General features: G+C 34.1%; 1 protein-coding gene across 1 annotated transcript; it reads right to left on the bottom strand.

The window, feature by feature from the left end:
* Window positions 1-2,602: 2,602 nt before the first annotated feature.
* On the bottom strand, window positions 2,603-18,671 carry LOC124540074 (transient receptor potential channel pyrexia-like). The gene is made up of 11 exons (XM_047117487.1): window positions 18,540-18,671; window positions 13,400-13,520; window positions 12,165-12,359; window positions 11,553-11,770; window positions 7,149-7,330; window positions 6,102-6,283; window positions 5,794-6,019; window positions 5,563-5,721; window positions 4,177-5,292; window positions 3,846-4,106; window positions 2,603-3,680 (listed from the first exon to the last, which is right to left on the bottom strand). Exons 1-11 carry the CDS (start codon window positions 18,553-18,555, stop codon window positions 2,817-2,819), a joined length of 3,540 nt encoding a protein of 1,179 aa, XP_046973443.1. The 5' UTR covers window positions 18,556-18,671; the 3' UTR covers window positions 2,603-2,816.
* Window positions 18,672-20,327: the final 1,656 nt, after the last annotated feature.

The raw sequence follows: 20,327 nt of genomic DNA, 5'->3' as shown, positions 1-20,327 counted from the left end.
TCACCACTAGTTATATTAGCGCAGTTTCATTCGTGTTTAATTTTCATCCGACACATACAGACTTACTAACGATGTTTATAATATGTTGTATTCATATTTTGACCAGTATTTTCTACAGTTTAATAACTGATAGCTCTATAGGAACTTGAAATGGAGGGATGGATCTACTATGCTCTTAACACGCGGCAAAAGCCACAGGACACAAACATTAGCTAGATATACATACGGTAACATTCTTTAATGTAACATTAATTGAAGCAATTTTATGGATGTTTTAATGCAGTAGTTTAAGTCTCCGGCTTCCCAAGAGTTCCTGTTTATTGCTGTATAAACTTTGCGCTATTATCCCTGAAAGATGGTGTAATTGTTAGTCGAAATATTTTTTTATATCTTTTTCACGAGTTTCGGAGTGAAGTTTGGAATTGTTATTGAGATGAAAAGTTAATTCTGATGAAATTCAAGGATGTTTATTATTATTAATGCTTTATAATTAATGAATTTTGAAGAGTTTCATTTTGGGCGCGTTCTTACTACTATATTTGTAATATAGTATGACCATTGGAAGGTATTTTTTTAACTTTTAAGTGAAATTGTCGGCTATGGCAGCAACATTTTAAGAATACTAAATTAACTTTGGATTAATATATTATTTTGCAAGAGTGTGGCGCATATGCAAGTACACATACTACAACAATCTGAACGTGACAATCTGATACAATCAACAAAACAGCTTACGGAAAAACCATTGAAATTGTGGTTTTATTACGCACTGAAGTTCCTTAAAAAATATCTTAGCAAAAACATAAAATGGTACGAAAATTTCTGTGAGACATGACAGGACCTTTAACTCTCAAGCTTGATAAGAGAGCCCATATAACTACCATGGCCCTGATAGACTTGGCTTATTGGATAATTAGGAAATTAGTACCTAAAATATATTTGCTCTCTTAAATGGTATAGTTTTTACGAAGTTTTCTTTATTGAATAGGTAGGTGGCTAGATAGGTAACTTGATGAGATGTGGGACCCATAGGACTTTATCATCATTGGCACCATAAGAAACATGAACCATTCCTTAAAACATCAATGCGCTACCATAGATACTAAGATGTATGTCCCTTGTTCCTGAGGTACACTTAATCAATACAAAACAAAACTAATTTGCCATAATATTTTAATTCCCAATTACTTACCAAGTCATGTAAAATACATTAAAAAATAGTCCCATAGTTTTACCGTATCTAGTTTTATAAAATAACTATCAAAAGCCGTTTAAAAAAACTAGATTGTGCTTGCGTGTACACAAATTGTCATCTGTCGAACTAACGAACTAACTAACGACCAGTTAGGATAGACAGGCTATATAGAACGTTATATATAAAACAATACATATATGTCTGGATTTAATTGAGATCGATCTATTGGCGTCGAAGTGTAACTGAAACAATATAACAAATCATTTTTATGTACATAAATACAAGAGTATTTATTTCCTTCAATCCAAATAATTGGTACCCATTAAATTTTTGGGCTATCTTCAAGACCCCTTTGGCAACATAAGAATTAACAACAATAAATGCTTAAATATACACAAATATTAATTAAAAATAGTTCCTGTACAAATCTTGACCTGTATTAATCTTTGGAACGACTAGACCGATTTTGACGATACTTGAACTGGTAGATAACTGATGTAAATACGAATTACTTAGGCTACAACAATAATTGTTTTTTTTTTTTAAATTCAAACGCGCATGATGTCAAACAGCTAAGCTGATATAATTCGATAAAATAAAAGTCTTTGGACTTGAATCGTAAGGAATCCCTTTTCAACCGACTTCCAAAAGGAGGAGGTTATCAATTCGTCTGTATTTTTACTTAGTAAATTTGTATCTCCACAGACTTTCGTATCTGTGTCAGTTTACGAACTAAATACATTCTTGTTTGCATACGTGCAAACGTACACTAATTCTCTGTCTCCTGATTGGCTGAAATGTGTAAACAAACAATTAACTCCATTGATTCGATTGATCTGTCTTGTCTTGGAATTGTAATACACAAACACTTCGTACGATCCCTGAATTTTCAAGAATACTCAACGAAATAAACCTTTAACAATTCATCGTTTCACGTTTCGTAAATTCTAGAACATACAGCGGTGTCATGTAAAATTTAAATGCTCCTAGTTCTAGAGACATGAAAACTTCGGAATCGATTGTGAGATAGACGCTACGTTCTCTTAAGAGAACTGACCGAGACCTCGAATTATATATGAGAGTCCATCGTGTCAGAAACTTTCTGTCTTAGTAATATTTGATCAATATATTTGAAGTTCCTGACGCTACGATATAATTTATAGGTAAGTGTATCGGATAGGTTGGTTTTCAATTACGATTAAATAAAATAAGAAAATATATATCGCATTTTATAAATACAACAATATATAGTTATTTTATGGAAGTGAATAAATAGTTTAAATGTATTCTATCGATGAATCATGATTGTTCTAGAATGTTCTAGAATTAATTTTAATTTATTTTTTATTAATTATTAAAAATATAATATTAATTGATGGCATAGAAAAATAAAAATAATAGCATATAATTATAAAATAACATTTGTTTTTATTATTACAATAATTTATAACAACTATGTATATTGAACTATATGCTCGTTGTAAACAAGAGCTTGATTACGCTGTTTGTTGTCTCTGCGTACGATTTGGACTTTAGATGTTCTAATAGATGTCATACGTCATAAACAATGTTTATAAATATTAAGCCTTAGGTTTTAATCTATTCTAAATTTAAATTACAATTATAAGTTGCCAAGTTTTGTCTCCAATCTGCTTAAGAATTGTTTGATTTCTTCCATTTCTAACGACATTTGGTCTATTTTCACATTTATCTCTTCTATAGGACATTTTGTTTCTTCTATATAATCAGCAACTTGGCCCTTTACTTTATTAACACCATCGTCTAGATTATTCAGTCGATCCATTATTTCGTCATATTTGAGTTTTTGTAATCCTCTAACTTCTTTCCTAATTGTTTCTGGTTTTTCTTTAATTTCCTTCTTCTTAGTTATAGCTTCATACATTTCGTCAATTTTCATTCTAAACGATTCCATATTAGTTTCCATTTCCATTTGTTTCTTTTGTTGCTGTGCTTTGTCCATGATAGCATTCCTTATGCGAGTTGGTATTGATTTGTGTATTCGCCATCTCGGTTTTCCCGGACAAAAGGACATAACGCCCATAACTTTTCTTTTATTACGTATACTTTTACTCAAACGATTTGGTAGGATCTTACCAACGAATTTATTATATACTAAGTTATCTAATGTACCGAGAAATTCGACTTGTTTCGCGAGTCTTCGAATGTTACCCAAGATTTCTAAATCGTTAATGTCATTGACAGCAACACCGACCATTAAATTCATCAAGACGATTGCAGCCAAAATAAGGAATATTACAAAAATCAGTCTAACAATAATTAAAGATGTTGCTAGTTCCTGGGTGTGTTCTTTATCGAATAGAGCTGCGTAATCAAATTCTGACGTCATCATGACCATCGTTTTGACGATGGCAGCCCAAGGACCATCGAATGGTATTTCGGAATGGAATTGTATCATGAAACTTAGCGAGAATCCAATAACTAAAAATGCAAAGGTCAATAGAATCTGAAATGTAATTATACGTTACTAATTAGATTTTTTTATTGTTATTAGATTAAACAAAAAAAAAACGCATTCTTTTATTAGTAACCTATGGGTAGAGGACATAGTAAATACCAATAAATTGAATATCAGCTAAATAACACAATAAAAATAACAATGTGACATTACCTTTATGACATTTGCGGCAACTTTCCCAAACATAAGTACGTAGTATCCCCAATTTGGAAATCTCGATAACAGGAACATAAGTTCTATCCATGACAGCAGCAATGCGCAAGTTGCCACATGTCTGGGCCATTCGGCTGTTGTCAATGGGACAAAGAAAAAAGTCAGCGGAAGAACGGCCGATAAACATATTGACCAAAATTTGATCCAAGTTTCTAGTTGAAAAAAATATCTCGTACTTTTTATATTCATGTAAAATAACTCCTGTAAACAAAGAAATATATTTAAAGACAAATTGTAATTCAGAATTATAACATATAGTACTTAAACCCACCTGTATTATTATTAAACCTATGGTAGTGTAAACTATATATCCCCATATATTGGGATTAAGAAACGGGGGTGGTATTGTATTTGTGTCCTTGTAAAAGAATACGCCTATAATAAAAATTGTAAGCGAACTCACGAAGAGGGAATATACAGCTATTATGGTATAGAAGAATGGCAGTAACGCCTTCCATTTAAGATAGAGAAAACTCTCCACTAAAGGATGTACTAGAAGTTTTCTTTGTCCATATCTGTTTCCAGTTTTCAATAGAGCTTCTATTACTTTCATTTGTTCCATCTCACAGATTGTCGGCATTAATATCCTGTAGTCAACAGTTACTTCGCACTTCGAATCTTGAAAGTTGTTCGAATTCGCTGAAATATAAGAATCGAAAACGTCTTCGAAAAACGTTGTCGGTTTCGATATATTATTTATAATCATATCAATTGCTGTTCTTCTATATTTCTTAGGGCCATCAGTGTATCCAGACAGATCGGCTCCTTCTTGCAAAAGTAGCGTTACGAGATCTCTACTGCCATGGTGACCAGCAGTGTGCAAAGGATACCAACCAAGACTATTAACTTCATGAAGAGTAGTTCTGTCATTGCTTAAAATAATTTTTGCTATTTCGTCATAATTTTTCATCGCTGCTAAATGTAAAGGGGTCGATGACTTATGAGGACTCGATGTTGTTCTTAATCGTATATCTGCATTTTTGGATATTAGGTAATTTAAGCATTCAGTATTGTTATTAAATACTGAGAAGTGTATTGGACCAAATCCTCTTCTGTCTGGAGAAGTTAAAGCATTTATCATTTCCTCTGTTGCTTTGTCGTCATATTCGATTAAAAATTTTAATATATCTATGTGTCCGTATTCAGCTGCTATGTGTAATACGTTTACATCACCCGGCATAGTTATTTTGATTGATGCTCCATCATTAAGGATAGCTTGTACACAATTTAAATGTCCATTTACTATAGCTTTCATTAAAGGTGTCTCTCCTTCGTCGTTTTGATAATCAATGAAATTTTTCTGCTTTGCCAAACTGAGTATTTCATTAAGGACATCTAAATTTCCAAGGGTTGCAGCTGAATGTATTGGAGTTTCACCATCATTTGCCTGTATTATTAAAATAAGATGTTATTATTCGTAAAATAATATAACGATCGTAGAATAAGCATAAAAATAGTTAACTTAAAGAAATTAAATTTAACAATGCATCCGGAGCATATATTAGACATTTTTTCTGAAGCTAAATAAGAATGTTCAATAAAAATCTTTAAATAAATGCCTCGAGACAGATAAAGCTAATTGATATTTTTTAATTCAATTTTTACTATATGATTTCAAACATGTAACTTTAAATCAAGTTATAAGAAAATAAACTACCTTCATCGTTACATCAGCTCCTGATTCTAAAGCGATGCATACACCTGGCACCCACGCTGCCCTGACAGCTGCTTGTAAAACAGTATATCCATCCTTGTCTTTAACATCTACCATCGCTGTTAAAGGATTAATATCCTTCGTTGCATAATTGGCTAAAATCTGGAACCAAGTTACAATTATTATTATAAATTCTTAAATACTTTCACGTTCCTAAAATTATTTCTTACATACCTGCAATGGTTCTTCCAATTCGTTCTTGACACACACATGTAAAGGCGTTTGTCCAGAAGAATTCAGACATGTTATTGATACGCCAGCATCCAAGAGTTCCTTAATGCAATCGATATTACCTAACTCAGCAGCGATATGTAAAGGTGTATCCACATCGAAACCACTGCCCTTCATGCTATTAAATTGGCTACCAGCGTTTAGAAGCATTTTGACAACCTCTGTAAAACTAAAAATATATAAATAGTTTCTATTACAGAAATTCACGTAAATCTGAATATTGTAGTTATAATTTTCCAAGATATATTTACTTTGAAGGGTTGATGTCTTTATCGTGATAGTGTGCTAGGCCAGCTACGTCCAAAGGGCTTTGGCCCTTGAGGTCAAGAACATTAGGGTCAGCACCAGCTGCTAACAGTAATCTAGTACAATGTCTGCGGGCGCAGGACGCGGCGACGTGGAGAGGTGTCCAGCCAGGTTGTAATAATGGTAACTGAAATTAGAAATTTATTTTTATTTAATTATTTTTTAGCTGAAGTAGTTAGTTAGTTTATTTTGCTTGTTATCTGTATTTTTTTCGTAATATTTTTGTATTTGAAAATTCTTTTGTTACCTATCTTTATTTTATTTTTGTAATATTTTTGTAATCTCAAAAGTTAAGTATTATTATTAACCAGCTAGACAGTAATCTTCAGCAGTGCTGTGTACGTCTGTAATTGGTACATACATCAGATAAGTGTTAGTTTTATATGTTTAGTTTTAAGTGTTTAATGTATGTACTGTTGATGTGCCATTCAAATAAATAAATAAAAAATAAAATACTTTTGTAGTTAATAAAGGAGGAGGATATATATAAGGAATGTTTAGAGGCTTTGTATATGCCAGATAATATGTGTAGGTACCACCCACTAATATCATGATCTAGTCCCAAACAGCAATACTTATTAACATAAAAGTACTGTTATGCTTCAGTTTGTAAATTGAGTAAGTCAGTAACACTTGGAACATCTCATTCATAAGTGATTAATGATACCTTACCTCTTGGTAATGATCGCTTACCCAGAGGTAAAGATTCATTTTAAGTTCAAAATGTTGGGTAAAATGTTAATTGCCAACTGCTTATTTTACTATGGCATAGATATTATATTTCATCTTGTGCTCGGCTGCGAAGGAAATTATCGTGAGGAAACCTGCATGTGTCTAATTTCATAGAAATTCTCCCACATGTGCATTCCACCAATCCGCATTGGAACAGCGTCGTGGAATATGTTCCGCACCTTTTCCTCAAAGGGAAAGGAGGCCCAGCAGTGGGAAATTTACAGTCCGTTGTTGTTGTATAGTTATTATTGTTAACTCACCGTCCCTTTGATATCCATACAATTGTGATCGATGTTGTCCTTCCAGGCCTTGGGTAGTACGATGTCCACATCGCCTAAGTCACAGCGCATATTGACCATTTCTTTGGTGAGTTTGCTTATTTTCTTAACGTCTTCTTCAGCTTCTGATGACATATCGTCGCTGCCTACGCGCCTTTGCATATCTAAAATAAAAATATTTAATTAATACAGCAAATCTATAAGACCGGAAATAGTTGAAGGACTACATTTTTTACGTGCTTGCGGCAGTAAACCAACTTTTAAATTTCAAACTGTTGGGGAAAATCTTTAACGGAATATTTTGTCACTTTTTAAAGGTTCGATTTGGGGTTAGAACCTTGCACCTCGTGATCTGCGGCGTTATATCTAGCCACCGGAAAAACGAGGAAGAAAGTGTATATAATGTAATCATCAGAGAAATTTTAGTTTTTTTTCATCAGGTAAATGTTCTATTAATATATGTTCAGTGATACACAAAAATCGATGTAAATAATGACGTATTCTACCATTTAATTAATCAGGAATGTCTCTGATTACCATAATTAAAGGACTGGCTATGTTAGAACGTTATTAATCATAATTTTATGATTAATTTTTGACACTTGATTGACGCAGAGGAATACATTTATTTACATAAATTACGGAGAATTTTCATAAAAGCCGCAGCTTTTATAAGTCTTTTAGAGCTTTCTTACACTAAATCATGGAAATAGCCCAGAATTTTATGGTAAGTATCCCTAAAAGTGTAACGCATCTCGTGGTTTAAGTGAGTCGTAAATTTTAAATTGTAAAACGTTATTGGCCTCTAAAACTTTTATCCTTCACTTTAATTAAGAAGCCGAATTGCAAAACAACTTAATACTGTCGCTCTCCTTGTTTCCAACGATCTGTTCACAGCTTTTCTGTTCTTGTCCACTTTCTTTCGATAATGGCAAATTGTTTGTATAATATTATGCCATTATAGAAATTGCCATTAATTCAAACCGATTACTACCGATTCATACAACTACTAGAAATAGTTAGTAACCCGAGAAAGTAAGTGCATGTAAATCGACGTATCAAATTGACGAATATATTAGGTCATAATATTACAAGTTTTTACGTTTGTGTAAAGATCATATTCACATAAGAAATAAATATTGATAATTTAGGGTAGCGTACTTAATTCGTATGTGATCGGTTTTACGATTTTTTCCCTATGCATCATTTAAGTTGTATCGTGCTATATCTGTGATGTTATCACCTAATAATATAATTAAAAAAATGAAATTATCAATACGTGTTTACGGCACTCGAGCATTCTGGTGGAAAAAATCTCACATTAGAACACACACTTAAACAGAAGCTCTTTACAAGGAAACCTTCAAACAGAAGATACAGATCCAGCAATAGTCCCTTAAACAGTTTTTTTTTTATTTTATCATATTCTTCATGACAGTATAAATGTTTATGCATAATTTGCATCAATGTAACATATACAAGTTTTTTTATGATAAAGGTTGGCGGACGAGCATATGGGCCACCTGATGATAAGTGGTCACTATCATCTATAGACAATGACGCTGTAAGAAATATTAACTATTCCTTACATCGTCAATGTGCCACCAACCCTGGGAACTAAGATATTATGTCCCTCGTGCCTGTAGTTACACTGGCTCACTTACCCTTCAAACCGGAACACAACAATACTGAGTACTGTTATTTGGCGGTAGAATATCTGATGAGTAGGGGTGGTACCTAACCAGACGGGCTTGCACAAAGCCCTACCACCAATTTACAAACCTATTTCTCTGTTTTATCAAAGGGACCGCTGGCGACGAACACAATGACGAGAATTAACGAAAACGGCAATGTAGTCGGTTCAATCATAGTTAACTGTGAAGGTTAGTACGCTATGTTAAACCTTGAAAAGAAATAAAGATCCTATTTAGCAGTTTTATATTCCGTACGTCACAAATACTTAACATATTTCCCATGGAGCTTTAATTTATTTTTGTAAATAACAAATTTATTAATTAGTATAATTTGTAATAATGTTAAGTGAAGGACTACTGACATTAGTTCAGTCTCTTAGCATTAAACAAAGTCGGATTTTAATGCGGTTTTTTTTTAATAGACAAAGTTATACGAGAGGAAGGTTTTTGTATATAATAGATGGACAATATAGTAGAGAAAGAGAAAAAAGTCTGTAGTATATTATCAGTATTGCATACGTGCAAAGCGGCGGGTCGTTAGTGGATAATAATAAAGTATTATTATGCAATTTGATCTTAACGTCTGATGTAGGTTTTCCGGAAACAACAACGCTGGACAGTTTGACAGCGGCCACGTACTCAACCCATATGAGGAATTTGTCACATCACGCATCCAATGCATTGAAAGAAATCGTAAGATTTAACTTAATTATATATTTATTTAATTATAGGCAGGCAGGCACAGGACCTATATATGTAATATAAGACGGTGAGAAGCTTCTGGTTCACGGTTCATGGCGTAGGTATTAGGCAATTAAATAACAAAGATATAGTATGACAATATGTCAATTCTTGTATTTTATGTAGGAATAAATTATGTTATTTTAGCAGTAATTATAAAATTTGCGTGACCCAGCGGTCCCGCTTGGAAAGTCCATACTGTATCGCTCTCTTTAATAAAATATAGCTTGGGGCTCACCGCTCTAAAATTTAAAGAATGTGACAGTTGCCCCTTTAAACGATTTCGATCACGTGACTTATTATTTCACAGTCTTCACACCCCAATGATACAACAAAATCATCTGAGTTAATAATTATTCGAAATCGACGACTTATATATCTATATATATTTAGGTAAAAAAAGTAAATTTCCTACTGCTGGGATAAGGCCTCATCTTCCATTAAGGAGTGATGGTGTAATGCACATGTGGCAGAATTTCGATGAAATTAGACATATGCAGGTTTCCTTACGATGTTTTCCTTCACCGCCGAGCACGAGATGAATTATAAACACAAATTAAGCACATATAAACAGTGGTGCTTGCTGGGTTTGAACTCACAATCATCGGTTAAGATGCACGCGTTCTAACCACTGGGCCATCTCAGCTCTATATTTAGGTAGAGCTGAGACCACCAGTACCAATAGATCACTTTAGATATTTGTTTCGTGACGAAGATTTGTTAGATTCAAACAATGTCGTCTTAAATTTGTCTACAATGTTTGCAGGATGTAACAGATGAATTAGTGGTCTTGCGTCTGGTGTCGAGGAAGTCGGAGGCTGTGGTGGCGCCTGATCACGAATTCCATTTGATCGTCGTCATGAGACGCAGTTGAAAACATTATGAACACATGAAGACATTTACCGCCATTCCCAAAAATATTTTGCTGTACTTAAAAATCATAATATTTTCTTCTGTATTATAAATTGTATGCGTGTGTAAATAATGCATTTTGTTGTAGTCGTTTTGAAGTAAAGGCAAAAAAGGTATAGTAGGACACAAATTAGATGTAACATCGGAAAATGCAATGGAATGAAAATAAATCCGATTACTGCCGATTTACACGACCAATAGAAATAGCTATAGATTCGCGCGTCAGACAAAGCAAGTGCATGTAAATCGACGCGTCAAATTGACGGATATATTAGATCATATGATATTACAAGTTATTACGTTTGTGTAAAGATCATATTCGAATGAGAAATACATTTTGATAATTTGGGATAGCGTACTTAATTCGGATGTGATCGGTTTTACGAATTTTGCCGATGCGACATCTAAGTTGTGTCGTACTGTACAAACTAACTGCCTTATTGTGTTTTTAGAATACATGTTATGTATCGTTTTCTGTTGTGTTTGTCTGTCTGGCGTAAACGCGTTTTCAATTCGTGAACGCATACAGACAGACACGTACGTTGATATAACTTCTATGGGTTGAAGCGTTTAAATATAAGTATCATGAGAAATTTTAAAATGTGATACGTATTAAGATGTGAATTTTCAATAAACACTTTGTAGTCATCTTTTTCTTTTATGACTTCTATTTCAGATCAAAATTTTTGAACATTTTATTGGTTTTTAATTTACAAATTGAGGATTAGAATGGCATTTAATGTACTTAGAATAAAGATCCATTCCTGTTGAATAAGCCTTCGAAATAAGGTAGTGTTTTGAGTTCGGAAGCGGTTTTAAAATCAAAATATTCTGTATTCAAATAGGTTCATAAAAGAACTTTTGAATCGTCATATTACAATGATGAATTGCATGTTATGTAGGTTATATACAATTATATTATTATATAACTAACGAGGTTATATACAATTATATAATTATAGTATAACAATTATCTGATTCTTGTCTCAAGTATGAACTATACCCCGTGACATAATTGTTCTTAAACTTATGGACATACCTTCAGGAAAATCCAATAGCACCGCCATCTGCCTCGCGTTACCAGCATAAGCGGCTAAGTGAAGCGGTGTTCGGCCAAGCCGATCGTGTCTATGTTTCTCAGCACCATACTTGACGAGAAGTTCCAAGGCATCGCCTCCTTCTAGGGCTGCTATGTGGCACGCTGATACCAGGTCGAGACGACATGTTGCGTTTGCGTTTGCGCCGGCTCTCAGCAACCTGAATTATTTATTATATACTAATTAGGTCAGTGTACACATAGGTTAGAGAGCAAATGTTATAGCTGGGGGTAAGTGATCACCAACGTCTATATAAATCGGCATTCTAATTTGACCTCTACTTGGTGGTGCATTGTGTAAGTCGATTTGGGTTGGTTTATGGCACTATAGTGTTCCGATTTGATGGTTGAAAGAACCAGTGTAAATACAGGCACAAGAGACAGAAGATATTAGTTGCCAAACTTTGTGGCAAAGTTACCATGTTAGGAATGGTAGAAATTTAAAAGACGCCAGTGTGGTGAATACGTAGTATCATGCAGCCCATTCATCCATCCACTGAACACAAACATACTAAGTATTGTTGTTTGTTAGAATGTCCAATAGTATTTTTTTACCTTTCGACTTCTTCCACATTATGAGCCTCGATTGCTTCCAGTAGCTCAGTGTTGAGTCGCCTGAGTCTCCTGTCACTTCGTCTCCATTTCTTGGGCCACTCGGCTGTGTCTGGGGCTGGCGTGTCGTCCGGTGTCGATATCACTGACGGCGGTTCCAATGTCAGCTTTTTTAAAGGAGAATTACGGGAGGGTGGTCTGAAAGTTTGTTTTTCTTTTTGATAAATAAATTCTTTAAAAATGAAGAAAATCAACATCCTTTAACTTTCCTACTGTTGGGCTCATGTCTCCAAGTCTCTAATCTTGTCTCTAGTCTTTGAATAGAAGGTTCGGAGTTTATTCCGCCACGATACAATGCTGGTTAGTGGATACTCATATGGCAGAGTTTCGTTGAACACATGCAGGTTTCAAACGATGTTTACCTTCACAGAACACGAGATGAATTATAAACACAAATGAAAATTCAGTGAAGTTGAGTTTGAACCGGCAACTCTCGGTTAAGATGCACGCGCTCTGTTTACTAGGACATCACGGCTCTTACTAATATATGTATAATAATTTTATAGGAATGAGTCGAGATGGCCCAGTGGTTAAGAACGCATGCATCTTAACCGATGATTGCGGGTTCAAACCCAGGCAAGCACCGCTAATTCATGTGCTTAATTTGTCTTTATAATTCATCTCGTGCTCAGCGGTGAAGGCAAACATCGTGGGGAAACCTGCATGTGACAAATTTCATACAAATTCTGCCACATGTGTATTCCACTAACCCGCATTGGAACAGCGTGGTGGAATATGTTCCAAACCTTCTCCTCAAAGGGAGAGGAGGCCTTTAGCCCAACAGTGGGAATTTACATATGTTGTTGTTGTTGTAAGAATGAGTAGAGGTATTCTAAAACGTGTTCTAACCAATATGGATTATGTCAGCTCAGTGAGATTCTTACAAATAATGATGATGTGATGTGATATGACATCGTGTCAAATAAAAGAGAGAGACAGGGAAAGGTCTCCAAAGGCAGGAACTTTAGGAAGGGTAAGGAGTCCCCTAGGAGGGGCAGAAAGCTTTTATAACGTGACAATTTATACCAGTTTCATTATAAGAATTTTGGTCCAATAAAGTACCAGGTATACTAAAAGTTATAAGTGCAATTCAAATAGATTATTTGTATGCCTTTTTGCTTTTAGAGAAGTTTCACTTCAAAAGATATTTTTAAAAGCATATTAGTTTCGATACTCACAAAGTCCCATTGTCTTTTACGCGGGGTTTCTGTGGTCTGACCGGTCGCAATCTGCCGCTGACCTTGGGGCACAGCAGTGGCGTGGAGTTCTCATCTTCTTCTGGTATACCTTTCTCTACATCTGAAATAATATCAATTATGGTCATGAACATCTTGCCTCTCACTTTCTCGCAAACTGTAACAGATTTCATGAAAAGGGACGGAAGTATGAAACAGAAAAAAGAGGAGCGCGATTTGTTTTAACCAATGAGCACGCGCGGTTTTAGTTAGCTGTCAGATGAAATCGATATATTTTTTAAGATTCAAAATTATCTTGGCTATTGTTCTACTATTAACGGGTAATCTGACCATGCAATATTATATTGTACAATATGTATTAACGAAATAATAAACATTTATCAATCATATATGTGCAAATATTACTCATATTTCAAAGTTGAGGTTATTAAATACGATATACATTACATTCACTTTTTTCATTAAATTTGGAGAACAAATGTAGAACGATGTTCTTGGTTCTTATTGGTTTTTAATAATCGTTTAAAATCAATCAAAATATTAACCGAATAATTTTATCGATTTTTGGTAATGCTTCAAAACACACTCGTGTCTTCGCTCGTGCTTTAGGGTTTCATAATAAATTTCACCAAATTCGTTTCAGCGTTATTCTTTCACGATTAAAAATCGAGAGGAAGAAGTGGTGTACCCATGAAAACCGGTATACACACTACTCGACCAAGGAGATCGTATAATTAAGGCAGATTTTCTAAATCCATATTTTTTATGCTATTCGTTGGCGGGCGAGCATATGGGCCACCTGATGGTAAGTGGTCAACACCGCCCACAAATAATGGCGCTGTAGCAGACATTAAGCATTCCGTTCATCGCCAATTCACCACCAACTTTGGGAACTAAGATTCCTTGTGCCTGTAGTTACACTGGCTCACTCACCCTTCAAACCGGAACACAACAATACCAAGTAATGTTGTTTGGCAGTAGAATATCTGATGATTAGTAGCTACCCAGACGGGTTTGCACAACTACCACCAAGTAAACCATGATTTTTAGTGCATTATCTATACCCACATTCTCATAATCAATGCGATGGGAAATCCAACGAAAAATAACAAGCCTTACGCGCTTTACGATAAATTGTAATCAATAACGTCTACACTCCAGACATTTTACTGATTTTTTTTTTATGATATAGGTTGGCGGACGAGCATATGGGCCACCTGGTGGTAAGTGGTCATCATCACCCATAGACAATGACACTGTATGAAATATTAACTATTCTTTACATCGTCAATGTGCCACCAACCTTGGGAACTAAGATGTTATGTCCCTTGTGTCTGTAGTTACATTGGCCACTCACCTTTCAAACCGGAACACAACAATACCGAGCACTGTTATTTGGCGGTAGAATAACTGATGAGTGGGTGGTACCTACCCAGACGGACTTGCACAATGCCCTATCACCAAGTAAAGTCGTAACTTGACAACTGAAGTAACCTAACAATACTAAACCTAATTTGTTAATTACATACATATTATAGAGCATTACCTTTCAGACATAAACTTGGGAATCCTTTCCACATAATTGAACTTCACAACATATAACTTACATATCTCTATATATTATTTTTTTAATGTTATCGAGAATCACAATAAAACACTCGTATTTTTCACACTGCTCATGATTGAACTGTTGTTGAAAATGTTACGAAGTGATTTTAACTGTATGTTTTTTTAAAATATTATGGAATACCTGTTTATAGTTATCGCGTGACTATATCGGAAGTAAATATTTGCTCTAGCGAAGGTTAGATGCGCGGGAGAAACTACACGAAATCATATCATTAGTCACTGGCTTACGTAAATGATCTAAGCATTATATCAATAGGTATAAGATTCATTTTTGTATAGCTAGCCTGATTATTATTAAGTTATCATGAAAAAGAATAAAAATTGGAATTACTTCTTTATTAAAAAAAAAAATTGGATACGGCTTCATAAAAATAGCAAACAATTTGCGACTTTATAGCTGTCTCTTTCACACAACGGTGTAGATCAAAGGATATGAGAGAGATGACGGTTTAATAAGTATTTCCCTTACAAAAAACTGTTACTCAGTTTCTTATCGGTTTTTATTAGAATCTACATTTGAGATCTATACATCGTTTGAATGTTAACGGATTGCGCGATCAATTCTGGGCAAGTGACACATTTTCCAGATTCCGGATTCCAAATTTGAGTAATAAGAATTTAATTCTTTTGTCCGATGCAGGATTTGATCCCAAGACTTGTCGTCATATAATGGACTACATACGATATTTATACATCAAATCAAATCAAAATAAACTTTATTTAAGTAGGCCCTTACAAGCACTTTTGAATCGTCATTTTACAATTAAGTGAAGCTACCACCGGTTCGGAAAGTAGATTCTACCGAGAAGAACCGGCAAGGAACTCAGTAGTTACTCTTTTTTAACTTTTTAAAAAATACAAAGTCAAGTTAGTTAAATACAATTATTTAAATTAATATATTATCCTGGTTGGAAGTCAACAGGATTTAACTCAAATATTGATATAATTTTAAAGAATAAACAGATTGAAGTCATTGTACCCGAGTTACAATGAGAATGAAGGTGCGATCAAAATTTATAGCATTAATAAATATTCAATACTGTATGTATAATTTGCTGATGACGTCACTGGAAATATTCCGAGGCCCAGTGGGTCGAACTGAATTTTAAGTACTAGGAAAACATCAAACACTAACAGCCTGTAAATTTCCCACTGCTGGGCTAAGGCCTGCTTCCCCATTAAGGAGAGGGTTTGGAACATATTCCACCTCGCTGTTCGAATGCGGGTTGGTGAAATGCACATGTGGCAGAATTTCGATGAAATTAGGCACATGCAGGTTTCGTGACGATGTTTGCTTTCACCGCCGAGCACGAGATGAATTATAAACACAAATTAAGCACATATAATAATATAATTAAGAACCCGAAATCATCGGTTAAGATGCACGCGTTCTAATCACTGGGCCATCTCAGTTCTATACATCAATAGCAACGTTTATATTTCTCTTGTGACACTTAAATAATAACAACACTTATAACACAAATAAATCTAATACATAATGTATTCACAGTGTATCTTTTAAACACCAATGAACTCAAGATTTTTTTTTGTACATTTTATACTATTTCTAAGATGGGCGTAATTGCTTTACGGCTTTTAGTCGTAGATTTAAACTGTGATAATGGTGGTACACTGATTACATGACGATTTACGCAACACGGCAGAAGCTGGATGCGAGTAGCTACAGAAAGACCACAGTGGCGTGCACTTGGAGAGGCCTATGTCCAGCAGTGGACAAACCTGGGTTGATGATGATGCTGATGACTTAAAACCTTAGATAAAAGTAACTTACCAATCATAATCAAAATAAACTTTATTCAAGTAGACTTTTACAAGCACTTTTGAATCGTCATTTTACAATTAAGTCAAGCTACCACCGTTTCGGAAAGTAGATTCTACCGAGAAGAACCGTCAAGAAACTCAGTAGTTACTATTTTTAAACATTTAAAAAATACAAAGTCATGTTAGTTAAATACAATTATTTTAATTAATATATCCTGATTGTAAGTCAACAGGTATATAAAAACTATATACATGCACTGGTATGGTGCAGGTATATTGTTTGTATTAGGTATCGATATGATTACGATCGCGATCGCTATAACGATAATTCATAATCGGGAAACATATCAGTTAAGGAGGGGAGCATCGATAGAGATGTCCCTCACATATTACAAGATAGGATATTCTGAGATGGCCAAGTGGTTAGAACGCGCGCATCTTAACCGATGATTTCGAGTTCAAACCCAGGCAAGCACCACTATATATATGTGCTTAATTTTTGTTTATAATTCATCTCGTGTTCGGTGAAGGAAAACATTGCGAGGAGGAACATCTGCATGTGTCTAATTTCAATGAAATTCTGCCATATGTGCATTCCGCAAACCCGCATTTGAACAGCGTGGTGGAATATGCTCCAAACCCTCTCTTAATGGAAGGGGAGACCTTATCCCAGCAGCGGGAAATTTACAGGCTGTTACTTTACTTTACTTTTTTACCGTGAATGTGAGTAAAGTACAAAATGGGTGTTATAGTTTATCTTTCCTTTTCGTATCTATATCTTCCAGTGAATATAGAAGAAATAAAGATTGAATTTCGGAAAAATAATGGAAAAGGAAGGTTTCCTTTTGTAAACAGAATTCCAAAAGTCTCCATTGATCCATGTGCCGCTAAGAAAGTTCAGGGTCCAATTTCGCGACAAACAATTGCGATCAAATATGAAAGCCTGTCTGCCTATCTGTCTCTGCAACTGTAACTACTTATTTTGGTGAAATTTTGTATGAAGCAAATATGAACTCAAGAACTCAAGAAAGGACATAGCCTACTTTTTTGCATAACATATGACATTCAACAATCTAACACGCGAGCGAAGTCAGGCCACTACTACTTATTACTTATATATTATAATAGTATTAGTATTTTAAAGTATACATCCCCTATGCGACTATGATGGAAAATATCGCGAGGATGCACTTGCCGCTATAAATTCGGCTACATGTACTCCCTGCCTACAGGGTACCTGCATTGGAGCATGGTGGAATTATTGATGAACCTTGCAGATTACAATCAACCCTATCTGTGGGAACTTCTTCTTTACATAGTATAAAACAAAGTCGCTTACCGTTGTCTGTCCCTATGTCTGCCTAGATCTTTAAAATTACACAATTTTGAAGAGTTTTTTTTTAATATATAGCGTAATTCGAAAGGAAGGTTTTTGTGTATAATACATGGAAAATATACCAAAGAAACTGACGTTTGAAAGTGAATTTTAAAAGTATCTTATTTGATGTCGTAAATAAACAAATTCTGTAGTATATTTGGTATTAGAATTACACCACGAGGCTGGGGCGGGTCGCTAGTACCACATATATATAAATATATATATATATATAATAATAAACATTCATAAACTTAAATTATCACTATGGTTAGTGAACACTATTTACGATAAGACTTCTAACTTATAAATAACACTAAAACAATAAAAACATACCTCTAGACGTAGACATATTGTGTTACCGCATTGATTACATAAACAAATAAATAATAACACCACACTAAACATTCACGTGTATTATGTTTAAATCGACTGTTTAATCGTGTGACAAGTATCGGAGTGACGGTGTTTCTTATCAATTTCCTTCGACGAAATCAATTTCGTGCCTTTAGAATGTTTAGAATTGGCAAATTATTTTATTATCTTCAATATTGTCCTTAGATTATCACGTTGTTTGTCACATGTATTTAATGCAAAAAGTAAGGCTCGTACCTTAGTTGTTTAATATGATTAAATAATCGGTCATGCTCTTCGCACTAATGGTTTATTTATATGTGTTGGAAAGAGACAGATATGGTTTTGACAAGAGGTTATAAATTTATACAATATATAATTTGGTCAGGGTTGAGGTAAATTTGATGTGATTTGTAAATATATATTAGTTCTGTTAATAAAGTAATTAATGCTAATCTAACCATATTCAACATGTTACCATTTCTTTGAAGCCCGCCTGGGTAGGTACCACCCACTCATCAGATATTTTACCGATAAATAACAGTACGCAGTATTGTTGTGTTCCGGTTTGAAGGGTGAGTGGACGTAGCATTTTAGTTCCCAAGGTTGGTGGCGCATTGACGATGTAAGGAATAGTTAATATTTCTTACAGCGTCATTGTCTATGTGTTATGGAGACCATTTACCATCAGGTGGCCCATACGAACGTCCGTCAACCTATTCCATAAAAAAAACTAGTTGTTTGTACTGACCTCGTTCGGGTGTAAATCAGATCTAATCAAAATCTACATTTTTTAAGTAAGCTTCTACAAGCACTTTTGAATCGTCATTTAACAACTATTTTAAGTGATGCTACCAACAGAAATAGATATAAAGTTACACCTTACTCCCTTGAAGTTGAATTTGCCATAATTCCTTTCTTAGTGAGCGTCTGTTACGTGAAGGACTAACAGGGTTAAAGTTCAAGGCAATCTGCCTTACAGAATTAGAGGATGAGTCTGCCAGTATCGTTTCGCAACTAATAATATATGAATTTTAATATTAATATCCATAAAACACCCTCAGTTCTGGTGTTTTATTTGTAAAGTAAAAACAATTACAATATGATTTAAATAAAGATCTAAATCAAATGCATAAATTTTTTATACGAAAAAATCTCATGTCATAAAAATAGCTTTCAAATAGACGATGAAAATATATCTTAATATTATTATAATTATTTGCATGTACAATATAATTTTGTGTATAAATATTTAATAATAAGCTTTTAAATGAATCTATAAATATCATTAACGATCTATTGTGTTTGAGTGGGTTAATACAAACACAGATTGAGTCATTACACAATAATTATTGTATGTATCTATTTATGTACAGCTAGTTGTCGCCCATAACTGCGCTCGTATTAAGAGGCTTGATTGTCAAGTTTTAGGCATATAATAGTTCATATCCTTCCATATTCAAACTTGGGTTCAAACTTTGCAGTTAATTTCGCATTTATAATATTAGTATAGATGTAATAAAATAAGACTCTTTATGTACATTACATTATTAATTATAACACACGATTTTCACATATAATAGGAAGTTATGTAATAATTTATTATATTAAAAAATGACAGAAAATCATTTTGACGTCAAAACTTCGCTTTAACTTCCGAACGTTCTGCTCGACAAAAACTGACCTTAATATTTAACTCAAAAGCTTGAAAATAAATTACCCTTAACGTAACACATATTACTTAATTTATCTGAACGAATCTACAGACAC

This window comes from Vanessa cardui, chromosome 24 (genome assembly GCF_905220365.1).
Source record: "Vanessa cardui chromosome 24, ilVanCard2.1, whole genome shotgun sequence".
Classification (NCBI taxonomy): Eukaryota; Metazoa; Arthropoda; class Insecta; order Lepidoptera; family Nymphalidae; genus Vanessa; species Vanessa cardui.
The sequence above is the reverse complement of the archived record's forward strand: the minus strand, read 5'-3'. Positions and strand labels throughout refer to the sequence as shown.